The following is a 13,218-nucleotide window of genomic DNA, read 5'->3' as shown; positions in this document are numbered from 1 at the left end:
TTTGTTCCATTTCCACCGGCGTCAGCTGACCTGAAAACAGGCTCATGCGGTACAGCTCCTGTTGAACTTAAGCATTCTAGTTATGGTTTTCTATGCTGGGAACATATATTTTCATCCTTCAGTTTCTTTCAGTTTCATATCCTCCCTGATTTGTGTCCTGAGCTGCTTAATGTTAGGCGTGACGAAAGATAATTACATATCTTTTCCTTTTTTCTGGATATGACACAATTGGTTATGTTTTTTATGAATGAAAAGGGAAAAAAAGTATTTTGATCTTTTTTAATGATTATTTTTGTGTTAGGCTTGTTATTTATTTGCCATTTGGGGGATGAAAACAAACCAGCATTTGTATAGTGTTATCTGGCCATATACGGCAAATTCTGTCCGCGTTGAACTGCATCAGGTCTACTCCCTTCTTTGGTCAAACAATTTTTGGTTGTAAACTTAGGAAAAAAGTAAAAACCTAAAACCTGGGTTTTTAGACATTTTCGTGAAATTTAAGGACAAACTAGGGGTAAAGCACCATTTTTCTACATTTTCGGCAAATTTTTCACTAAATTGAAAAGTATGGATCGGGTTTTGATGCTCATTTAATTATTGTCACCGTTTGGACAATCATTTCGTCACAAGTTGCTCAAATATTAACATTAAAAACAAATATTAATCTTGATAATATCTGCTGAGGTAAAAAAATCAACTTCTTTTGGTGAGTAAAAAAATAGGATTTTGTTTGTTTGTTATGTGTTATTTAGCCATCAAGCAAATGTGATTTCATCATCCTTTTCCAATTCTCGGGAAACATCACACTTTTGACTTTCGAAATGCATATGTGGTTGCCATCTCGCAGGAAATATGTTCAAAAGAGCAGATGATGCTCTGAAGCAAGAGGCCAAATATAGCAATCTATTCGAATGGCTACCATACTGGCTACCATACTTTACTAGAGCTTCAAAATGGTTTGGAAATAATTAGAAAGTTCAGATGTTTATCCGTACTTCAAATCTTAATTTCTTACAATATCACAAAGAGCTCTCATAACAAAGTTTTGGCGAAATTAAAATGCAGACTTTGTAATTTAGAAACGGACACCCTGTGAATGACAAGAGCATAGATAACTTCATATAGTTATGGTTTTCTATGGACAGAGGGGAGAGAGCCGGAGGGAAAAAGAAAGGAGAAAGAGAATGAGAAGGCAAGTGCGGGCAAGTGCCCATATATTCTCGGGTCAACTTGCCCTGGGTGACCATAATCAGATGAGTGCAAAATGGCAAGGATGAAGGCTCTACTCATAGAAAACCATAACTTATCTATGACTCTAGTACAACGGATTTTTTTGGCTTTTATGGCTTGTTTAGGCAACACTCACGAACCAAACAAACTAGAGACTTGAAGAATGAATTAGTGGACACCCAATGATCTGACAAAAATGCGCCAATCAATGAGGGGTGGCTAAAAGAGGGGAGGAGAAGTTATTGATTGGTTATGAATAATTCATCAGGAGTCTAACGGTTATCCTAATTTGATTTTTTTGGCGGACTTCCTTACCTCTACTTGGAATGGAATCCCCAATGGAAAATGAACCAAACTTACTTGATTTTGAATTCACATAATATTTTATCCATCAACGAAATGGAATTGGCGGCTCTTGCTCATTGTTCCTACCATTATTTTGGAGGACTACACATTAATCCTTCATCGACCAACGGAGTGTTTCATGACGTCGACCCAAAGGTCATTGAGCGGAATTTCATTCCATTCAAGCCCATGTTATTCTCAACAACCCAAGATTAGATTTTAACTAAGACCTCTACCAGACTACCGGAATTCTGACCATTCCTACCACACACTAATTTTATATCATCAGCAGGCAAAGAGATATTAACTTTACTACTGAGCTTCTGAAGCGGAGCAATGAAGATAATGAAAAGGAGAGGACCCAAAATGGAGCCCTGAGGGACGCCCGACTTGACATCATGTATGTCACTAAGGGTTTCCTCAACAAATTACATCCTATAAGTAATAAAACTTCTTAACCAATCGAGAATCTTGCCTTCCATCCCAATCTCATGGAGTCTGTTAACCAAAAGGCCATGATCTACCTTGTCAAATGCCTTAACAAAGTCGATATAGACTACATCAACCAATTCATGACTCTCTAGCCCGTCAGTGACCTGCTTTACACACTCAATCAGCTGGGTAATCGTGATGAAATGCGCTAGGAACCCATGCTGACTACGAGGAATGACTTCATACATGTCACGAAATTCTACATCTTTGAACTTAATGATTTTCTCAAACACCTTCGCAATATTCGAAGTGAGAGCAATCGGCCTATAGTTACTGGGGAGAGACTTATCTCCCCCTTTAAAATTTGGAGCCACGTGAGCTAACTCTAGTGAAGAGGGAAACTTGCCCTGATCCAAGAAACAACGTATCAAGTACGAGAACACAGGAGCAAGTACCTTTCAGCGTTTTATCAGGAACTGAGATGTGATTCTCACAGGGTTACTTTCGGCACTGGAGTTTGAACCCACGACACCAGGAGAGAGGATTCTACATGCTTGAACTTCATGATTATCTCAAACGCCTTCGCAATATTCGAAGTGAGAGAAATAGGCCTATAGTTAGTGGGGAGCGACTTAGTGCCTTGCATGCGCTGCCCCTTAGACCACTCAGCTACACCAGCTCATTGAAATTTGACTGATCTCATTTGCATCATGGCCAATAAGATTGTTCCCCAAACCGCCTCCATTTTGACTCAATTGAAAACATGGAGCATGTTTTATTATCATTTATGTCTCCTTTGGTTGAATTTTATGACATGACAATGCTTTTGCTCAATATTTGATAATAAGTAAAAATTGCATGGCAATTTTTTTTTGACAAATTTCATTAGCTTACTCTCTTTGGCGATTCTTTTACTTTTTACCTAGATCCAATCTTTTGTTGAAGAGAAGAGCTAATCGCTTTGGTTCAAGAGAGGAACTGAATTTTGAAACACCCTTGAAAACATTCTAAAAACTGGTTGACTACCTAAAAAAGGTATGATGGCATGGACGCCGGAGATACAAACGGAGATCATCCAACAAAACATTGATTAGGCAAACCTTGGTCGTTGATTTGATTTGACGTCTCAATCGCCTTCTTTTTTACTTGTATTGCAACCTAAACCATCAATGAAGAGGAATTTTTTTTAATCTCATTTACAACCTTTGGTACGTTAAACACCATTTCAATTTACTCCATGGTGCTCTCCAAAGGAACAACTGCGGTTTTCTAGCATCAGTTCATCGATTATCATTTTTACGTACCTAGAACTGATAAATGTGAAACAAAACGTCACATTCAGTTTTGGTATTGAATCAAATCAATGCATATGGATCGCTTCTTCAATCTAACGTCTTGGTTTGGATGAATTATCAAACATCCATATCTTAGCCCAACGATTGTCTTTTCCTTGACTGAAACTAACCTTTTAAATTTCTTTCGTTTTCGTTCAACTTACGCACATTACAGGGTTGTCCTTGCTTGTTTGAGAAAGATTGAAGTAGCTAGTCTAATCGCCATGTCTCTTTGCTGAAAACACGTACATCAAACTTCCGGATTATCAGTTTCTGAGTAATAGAAAAACAATTAGAAGCAATATAATAAGCTCATGAGATTGCGAACTTTTGTTTTTAAAGTACAAAGTGACATCACAAATTTGCATTTGCGTTACACCAAGATTTAAATCAAGTTCTGTTCTTGTTTACATGGCATCTTTCTACTCGGATCTGACTCCGTTAGGGGATTCAAATCGTATTCTTAAAATTTCACGATAAGCCTTTATCCTAATCAAAACAGAGAATGAATAATTTTGAATTTGGATAAACGCAGATATTTTGATATTTAAACCATATGAATCATGTGATTTCGAGTTATCTGAAGCCTGGCAAAAAAGTTTTCCTTTTGTTGAACCAAAAAGGACGATGGGTAACAGATGGTTCATCCTGCATAAAAAATTAAACAAATGCATAAAAATTAACAAGAGTGGTAAAATCTGCCCAAATTTTGGGAGAATTGCCTTCATTTCTTGTCAAGAAATATCAGAACAGCCCCTTAGGTATAAAACCTTCAAAGGGCAATTTTTATGGGCATTTTGTCATCCCCTGGAGAACCATAGTCCAGCGACTAATTGGTCCGAAACGGCTTTTTGATGACTTTCTCTCGCCTATATAAAGCCGTTTTGTCGCTGAGGAGAGTCACATTGCTATCCTGACCGCTTAGGACAAGAGCGTCCAATTCAGAGCAAGAAAATTCGAACCAATATTGCGCTTCATTCTTGACGGATCATCCACGGCAACAATCGTGAGCGCTCCGTTGAGTATGGCGGCGAATGGAAGCAATGTCATGTTGGCCTTGTCGGTGCTGACCTTGTTCCTCTTGGCCAATGTGTCTGAGTGCCGGACCCCTTTCACTTTGATCAACGGATGGTACAAAACAGCGTGTATCGCTGAAAACTTGAGGGTAATTTTTGAGGCCGAGCATTTTCTATTCGATCATTTGCTACCCGATGGTGGTGTTATGATGAAACTGTATGATCATACTAACGATGATGACACGTGCACTTCTCTGTCTGTTCCACGTTCAGGGCAACAAGAACTACATGTGCTCTCGCAATGGATCCATGATCTGTTTACCTGGTTGGACGGACGAGTACAAGTACTGCACCACTCCGATTTGTGACCCCCATTGCGTGAACGGCAACTGCACGGCTCCGAACGTTTGTACTTGTGATGTGGGATGGTATGGAGCAGATTGCACGCGATGTGTTCCGTTGCCAAATTGCCAAAATGGCAACTGCTCCAATCCCTTTGAATGTAATTGCGATAATGGATGGACCGGGATGTTTTGCGACAAGCGTAAGCATGACTTGTGGGATGTGTGCATTGAGCAATCATTACCACTTTTTAAAAAACATTGAAATGTAATGCAATGTACCACTATGGGATAATTTTTTTTTCTAAATGACAAAGATTCTGTGATTTCAGCCATTTGCAAGGAGGGCTGTGTGCACGGGACATGCTCCATTCCGGGGCGATGCAAGTAAGTCAATCAGATTGACGGAATTGGTGTGTGTACATACAGACTTGGGTCAACAAACCAATAGGTTCAATTGAATGAGGCATTGGTTCATTGCTCCGTCTTTTTGCAGTTGTCATCCAGGATGGACGGGAGAGAACTGTGACATTTGTATTCGATCCCCCGATTGCGTGAACGGTTATTGCGAAAAGCCCATGGATTGCATCTGCGAGCCCGGTTACTTGCCGCCAGACTGCAAGCGACCCATTTGTCGAGATGGATGCAATGCCACCTATGGGTTCTGCAAAAACCCCGGAGAGTGCTGGTGTCGTCCGGGATGGCAGGGAGTAAACTGTGACCAATGCCAGACCTATGAGGGATGTCAGAACGGCTTCTGCATCAATCCCTGGGATTGCCTGTGCGAGACTGGATTCACTGGCATGCTTTGCGACCAGAGAGTTGTGGTGACCAACAACGCCATCAATTCCAATGGAAACGCTGGAGCTTTCATCAACAACCCATTCGCCCAAGGCCGTAAGTACACGTAGAAGCTTGTGACAAATTCGTCTCCCACGTTGTTCCTTCGCTCATGGAACTTGGAACAGATGAGCGGAGAAGCTTCGGTTTTTCTTGCTTTTAGGGTCACCAGATTCCGGCGAGCTAGGATTACAAGAAACTGTTGGCGACATGCATGACGACTTTCCAATTCATGATTTCCCCATCCTCCCAAGTGAAATTATACAAAATGCTCGTCGTAATCGACCACAGCCACGTCTGAGTCCGCGTCCACAACCAAAGCCACAGCAAAGGCTTCAACAAGGATAACTATAGTATAAGAATGTCACTCAACTTCAAAATAATTTTCAGGGAGTGCTCTCAATCTTGGAGGCCTGAACAAGCAAGCATCCACACCACGGCCGCCACTACCATCGCCGCCGCCATCATTGCCGTCTCCTCCATCGCCCACCGAGGCCAGTGCCACAGATACAGACCAAAGCAATCTTTTGGCCCAGAGCTATGACGATATCATTCGAGGAAACTTTGAAGGGAGATAATTAGCGTAGTAGTCGCCGAGCAATCAAACAATCCCTATTGGGCATGTTCTTCAGTTCTTTCAAGTACTCCATTTCTTGAGTTATGAGCACACTTTCCAAGCCTATAATATTCTGTTTTCAAACTTCTGCTCTCTTCGGTTGTTTCAATTCTATGAAATGACACAATCATTTTTGCATTGCTTGTCTTCCTTCTATGTCTTGCACAAGGTTTGATAACTTACCATGCAGAGCTCTTCAACATTTCTGTAAAGTACTTCATATCAATCGTCTTGTATCATTTGTGCCCATTTTGACATTCCTTTCCGTGTTAGCAAATTGAAACTGGTCAATAAACCTAGGTGATTCAAACCAGATCTGACGACAATGCGGTTGATTGATTTTGTTCTTCTATCAATTAGTTTTTCAATAGCAATTGCTTGATTCATGAAAAGGGTAGGAATGACATAATGACGTCGACTCTGTGAAAGCCAATGGGAAGACACATTTTCACAGCAGCATTCAAAGAATGTTGTTGGATTTGATTTAAGGGAGGTATTTTTCTCTGACAATGCAAACTCTAAGAGGAAAAGGAAACACCCTGTAGGACCTTTTGAGCTCGATGGGGAAGTTATAAAAGATGTAGAGGTCATGACTAACATGCTTCAGGATCAGTTCTCTTTTGTGTGTTTTCAACTCCAAAGAAGTTAGGGGCAACAGCGTCTTGGAGATCAACATGGTGTAGAAGCCATCAGGAATCGAGGGTTTGGAGTTTTCGTGGTCCTGATGGTGTGATCGTCTTTCTGATGCGATTCTCACTGGTTCTTTCTCATACTTACTCGTACTCGATGCATTGCATCTTGTCTTAGGGCAAGTTTTCCTCTTCTCTGAAGTTAGCTCTTGTTGTTTCAATTTTCAAAGGGGGAAGATTAGTCGATCCCCAGTAACTATAGGCCAATTTCTCTCAGTTCGAATATTGCGAATATTGCGAAGGTGTTTGAGAAGATCATTGAGTTCAAACTTCTAGAGTTTCTTGATATGCATTAATTCATTTCTCCTAGCCGGCACGCGTTCCAAGCACATTTTAGCTTGATTACTCAACTGATAGTGCATATTCAGACATTTTGGCAAGTGCTGGTACCAGCAAACAAACTTGCCTGCTAATGCCAGTGATGCAATATTGGCATTTCAAACTGGTTTTAAAGAAGCTGACGTTTCTTCAAGGCAACTTGAAAGAAGGGTCAGCTTCTCAAAAGCGTNGTTTCTCTCAGTTCGAATGTTACGAATATTGCGAATATTGCGAAGGTGTTTGAGAAGATCATTAAGTTCAAACTTCTAGAGTTTCTTGATATCCATTAATTCATTTCTCCTAGCCGGCATGCGTTCCAAGCACATTTTATCTTTTTCATTATTTGTGCCACAATCATTTGAATATGGAGTGCATTTGTCCAATATTAGTTCAAACTGTGCCCATTGGATGTATGCCTGTTGGTGTGCCAGATCAATGGCCTATTCTCATGAAGTGAGGGGAAATATATGGGCACAATTGTGTAAGTCCATAAATGTAAAGGTTTGCCCAAGACCCCGGTTTATGAAGTAGGCAAGCTCAGTTCACTTGCCATATAGCTCATCATCTGACAATGAGCCCAAATCAAATAAAGCCATTTCTTTTTGAATTCAAAACTCTGCCTTCTCCATAATTATGTCAAATACAGTGGGTTGTTGGGTCTTGAGAGGACTATTCGTCAGACATCTTGTTCTACAAAAATGTACCAGTTTGGTTGGAATCAAATTTGGGACAAAGGGTGTTGGTAGCGAGTCAAGAATGAAATGGAGATCATCAGTCCTACAAATTACTGTCCTAACTGCACAACAAATTGACCAATTGATTTTAATCTTTTTTATCAAATAATCCAGGTCCTTCAATCTTCTCTGGTGTGAAGCTAATGCTCATAGGTAAATTTGTGTCTCAGAATTCTAGTAAAGAGAAACAAGGTACCTTTGTGATAGTTCACATTGAAAACTTTGCCGATTTTCTTTATGCCCAGAGCATGCAATTTGTGCCAAGCCCAATATTTGTAAGGAAACGTGGGGGGGACGTTTATTTGTTGTCCTGTATATTTTAAAACAACCTTCATGACCCGAAATCCAAAACAAACAAAAATAAAACAAGGTAATTGGTGAAAAATGGCAAAAATTGTTGGCAATTGAAGTTTGAAACAAATTTGGCCCCAATGTAAGTAACAAAAAGTTAACTTTTTCAAGGTCGAGTAATGACCTTCATGATAATTCATGTCCTAATATAAAATACCTATAAGAATCCATAATCTAATGATTTGTTACCATGATAATGAGACTATTTTTTAAGTTTGTTACGGCAAAAACAACACCCTGAAACTGATTTTAACCCACTCTGAATATTAAATCAGAAGATAGGTTGTACATGGTTGGACCTTTTTAAGCGGACACCACTTTACATTTGAATTATCCCACCTTTTCGTTACTGGCGGCCTCTGAAAGCTTCAAATATGTACCACTGATGTTATTATGAACAAGCAAATCCAAGTTGAGAGACTGAAAATAATGGCAGCCTCCAAAATAGACCTGAGGTGTCGTGAGATTAACTTGTTCAAGCAAGGAAAATCTAAGGGTGATATTCTGCAATCTCTCACACCCTTTAAGGTTGGTCGAAACTTCCACTCTCGAAAAGAGGGATGAAAAAGGACCAAAAGGACCCCGCGAGAGAGTCCGCGAGAACATGCGTAGAAATCCCTTGCGCCGTCAAATTGATCTGGCTAAAGCCTATAAAATGTCCCCAAAGACCATGATAGGATGTTTAAAGAAGACCTAGGATTCAAGAGCTGTCGGCTTAAGCACCGGCACTTGATTTCTGCCTCAACCAAGGCCAAAAGGCTTGACCGATGCAAAAAGCTACTTCAGAGGATAAAAATGGCATGCTCCTAAACCCAGTATTCAGTGATGAAAAACTTTTAACTGTCCTGGCAAAGTACAATCGCCAAAATGATCGAGCCGTTTCAGGTGACATTCAGTCCCTGCCCGCGGGAAAAAAAAATCTGTCCTCACGCGCCAGAAACCCGCCTCTGTCATAGTATAGGCGGCCGTGAGCCGGTATTTAAAATCTCCTCTGGTATTTGTCGAAAATGGTGTCAAGATTAACATCAAAGTGTTCATCAATTCGATATTGGATACTGGGTTAATGCCATGGGCCAATAAAACTTTCGGAGAGAAACCATGGACCTTTACCCAAGACGGTGCACCCAGTCACACTTCCAGATTGACTCAAAGTTGGCTGAAGGAGCGGAATCCTCGGTTTCTTACCAATGACTTTTGGCCTCCATCATCCCAAAATACGAACCCCCTTGATTTCAGTATATGGGCTATCTTAGAGGATAAGGTCTGCAAAAAATACTATAAATCTGTTGATGACCTGAAACGAGCCCTTGAGGCTGCTTGGTCAAATATGGATCAAGCCATCATCCGTGCCGCCGTTGATGGTGTCTAGGAGCGTCTTTTACGAATTGTGCGGGCTAAATGCGGTCATACTGAATAATAAACTCCCGCATTGGTCGTCAGAGTTCTGGGATACCAATAGCTAACTTTCAGCTCAATCTGTTCATAACAACTTGATCTAAGGCACAATATCATTGCACGAGTAAATAGGCTCAGCCCTGTAAGTTTTAATTGCTGTTTACCTTTTTAAGACTTTTGATTTGATTTTAAACGATTATTAACCAATGGTTTTTTGCTACTTTGTGCCTCTCTTTTGATGGCAGATTGTTTTATTATGACTTTCTATCAAAGTGGGCCAAATCCAGCAAACCGATAATTTGGTTGTAGCTGGCAAACTTGTTACCTATTGGTTTTGGGATCAGGCTGGGCCCAAGGCTGGACAGGGGTGTGTCTAGACATAGACTTCTAAATTAGATGGACACATATATATTTTTTGCCATTTCTAGAGAGGGCCTATCAATAAAAAGTAAGGACAAATCTCTTCAGATCCTATTGAGAGACATTTTGGCCAATTCATGAAAATGGCAGGAGCGAACTGTTTTGTGAGCGTCAGACAATTCTTTGAGGCTGAAAAATCGATTTGTGTGAAGTCACTAGTTTGGTTTAGTGGTCTCAACCTGAAGGAGTTGAAGGAAGTGTTCAAAGAGTCAGAGGATCATCGTCAAAAAGACGTAGAACGCGAGGCTGCAATTCTCTTGGCCAGTTTACCCTCACAACTTATTGATCAGAGTCCAGATGATGATGAAGAGAATGTGATATTCTTTGTTGCGGGTTACCTTGCATCAAAGAGGATGGCTTGTGAAGACTGCTTTTCATCATTAGTGAAGAAAAGATGTCCTCCTACCATTACCATTGCCATTTTGCAGATCACAGACTCGCCGGAAAAAATGCTACTTACCAAACTCTATTGGATCAAATTGATAGGGGCGGGTTTGCATCTCCCAGCAACAAAGTGCTCGCAGCCCGTTTGATGCCGTAGAAGTTCATGAGAGAGATTCTGGATGAGGATGAGATCAAAGCACAGTTTCTAGCTTTTGCTTCTCCTCAAAAAGTGTTCGTAACTGCTTTCCTTGAACAATTTGATGATTGTGAGGTTATCACTGAATTTGAGGAAGTCTGTGAGAGCAGAGAGTTGTTTGCAAATATTTTGAAAAAGCTTCTTAGACAGTTCTTCAATGTCATGTGCAAGAATATAATGCAGCAAATCAATGATAAGGTCCATCAAGCACGCAAAAGAGATCCCAAAGATCGAAAAACTCATCAAGCTCTCGGAAGATAAAAAAACTAACCTCAAACTAATTCCAGAATATATCGGTTGCTCCCATTATCACAATTCACAAGTTCATTTACCTTTAAACTTTATTTCAGTGAATACAAATATAACCGACTTCAGGGACCGAAAATGATCTTAGAAAATGGTAAATGATGATCAACCCATAGTTCAGCACGTTTAGAGCAACCGTGAAATGCCTCCCATAGAGGTTGAATCTATGGACTAACTTCGCCCGTCCTGTTTTCTTTGTCCACTCCTCTAGTTATAGTACTCTCTGGATAATGAGACAAATAATGAGCAAATTTCTTATTCATTATTCAAGCAGCACAAACCTTTACCATGGCCATGGAAAATGCTTTCATTAACATATATGAGACAAAGATGCCTCAAAACACGAGGAATCGTACTATTTTTAGTGACTCTGTTTTTAATCCGTTGATGAATGACTGGTATTTCGCCAGCCAAATTTCGCAAGCCTGCAGGGTCTGAATTAAGTCAAGTCAATATGCCAAATGGTTGAAAATTATATCTTATAATAGTGGAGAAACTTGACATTTTGTCGACAAATAGCCAAAGCATACAGGCACATCTGAGGTCAAATGATTTTCGTTGTAAGCATCTTATATACCTCCTTTTGGTTAGAGTCCTGCATGCAGTGCTTACCTTCCTTTTTGGCATGTTTACTTTCAATGACTCTCTTATTGCTGCATTGCTCCTTGCAAACCTCCATTTCGTTCTTTTGCAATCCCGCTGAATTAAATGGAGCCCATCTACTATTTGCTTTCATAGAGTTGGCTTCGAACTTCTTGTCAATCTCAGCAAATTCAACAGAGAAATAGGGCATGCCAAGTAAAAAATGTGGTCTGGCACCCCTATTTTGGGCATTTTGGAGAGGGAGAGCTGAGACAAACATCACAGTCAACTCGCACCATCCACTCATTGAATTTTCAATAATCGAATGATTTTGAGTAAGATGCGTTACACAACCCAACAAAATGAGCTTGTTTGTTGGTGTAATTTGGTGAACTCACTATCAAGTTGGCTTAATACCACAATGCTATTTGCCTAGACAAGCAGGTAAAATGAAATAAATGTCAGATCACAGACAGCTGGAGCAGGTTCCAAGTGTTCCAAATCCAAAGTGTGAGCCTGTGAGGCTCAAATTGTGCTGTGAGTGATAGTTTTACCGTTTTATCAACAAATTGTGCGAAAATCTGTTCCATAAACTGGACCATAAAACAAGCATTGCAGTCAACTCGCACCATCCGCCCATTGAATCTTCAATAATTGAGTGATTTTGAGTGAGTTGTGCTTCAAAGCCCAACAAATGTTTGGTGTAATTCGGTGAACACACTATCAAGTTGGCTCAATACCACAATGCTATTTGCCTAGACATACAGGGAAAATGAAAAAATGTCAAAATGCAATGAATGCACAGTGCGGTTTGGCTGGGCATGTGGTCTTTGATTTTACTCCAAGGAATAACGACATTTGTTCATGGACGCATTCATTTGACAAGTCCAATAGGCTGTTCCAATTAAACTATGTGGAGTTGTAAATAAACTAGAGAACTGATGGAAATTTGGTAATGAAAATCGTTGAAATAAATATTTAACAAATAGAAAGGTTACTGTTCCAAATTCTTGCTATTTACCAACCTTGTTGGTATCAAAAATGTTTTTCTTATTTATTGTCTATTCTTTAGATTTATCAATTTTTACGTTTTATTCACTTTTCAAGCCTAAATGCAGGTTTAAATGCATATTGAAGTGCATAATTGTGGTTTTAATGCATATTCAACTACATAATTCGGGTTTAAATTCATACTTAAGTTCACATTTTAATCAGTCTTCATGGGTATTATATTGCATAAAATGACAAAGAGGGAATATCTGTTAATTGGGACACTCAAAATCAGATGGCAGGCCGAGAGAGAGAGAGAGGTGCATCTGACTTCGTAAGAAACGAAACAAAACATGGTATCAATATGCATATGCATATTTTGGCCGTCTCTACTCATGACTCTAATTCCTCGATGGCCTGAGGCGAGTTTTTTAAACGCTTGTAACATAGGGGAAGCAACTCCTAGAGAGTGCGATGAGAGTTAGCCAGGCGGACTAGTTTTCAGAGCGAATGAATGTCAGCTGACCGGCTGCCAGGCCATAGGGTATAGTTTCTGATTGTAGAGGCGCTGCTTTCCATCAGCTTGAGTTGCACTGTCCACTGGTTACTGATTCAACTACAGTAAAAAACACAACTAACTTGACTTTTACTCTTCTATGTTACTTCTTCCATGGTGGAACGAGCGAGAAACTGTTCAGC

General features: G+C 40.1%; 1 protein-coding gene across 2 annotated transcripts; it reads left to right on the top strand.

Annotated features, from left to right (window-relative positions):
- Window positions 1–4,224: 4,224 nt before the first annotated feature.
- Window positions 4,225–6,469, top strand: LOC131883879 (delta-like protein 1). Of its 2 annotated transcripts, none has more exons than XM_059231480.1 (5): window positions 4,225–4,506; window positions 4,631–4,901; window positions 5,031–5,085; window positions 5,195–5,595; window positions 5,702–5,922. In XM_059231480.1, the coding sequence occupies exons 1-5, from the start codon at window positions 4,366–4,368 to the stop codon at window positions 5,884–5,886; spliced, it is 1,053 nt and encodes a 350-aa protein (XP_059087463.1). In that variant the 5' UTR covers window positions 4,225–4,365; the 3' UTR covers window positions 5,887–5,922. The 2 variants fall into 2 exon arrangements, with proteins under 2 accessions (XP_059087463.1, XP_059087462.1); XM_059231479.1 differs by lacking the exon at window positions 5,702–5,922 and adding an exon at window positions 5,929–6,469 and having other exon boundaries at window positions 4,231–4,506.
- Window positions 6,470–13,218: the final 6,749 nt, after the last annotated feature.

Source organism: Tigriopus californicus, chromosome 7 (genome assembly GCF_007210705.1).
Source record: "Tigriopus californicus strain San Diego chromosome 7, Tcal_SD_v2.1, whole genome shotgun sequence".
In the NCBI taxonomy this organism is placed as follows: Eukaryota; Metazoa; Arthropoda; class Copepoda; order Harpacticoida; family Harpacticidae; genus Tigriopus; species Tigriopus californicus.
Note: the sequence above shows the minus strand (reverse complement) of the source record. Positions and strands in the feature narration are given on the sequence as shown.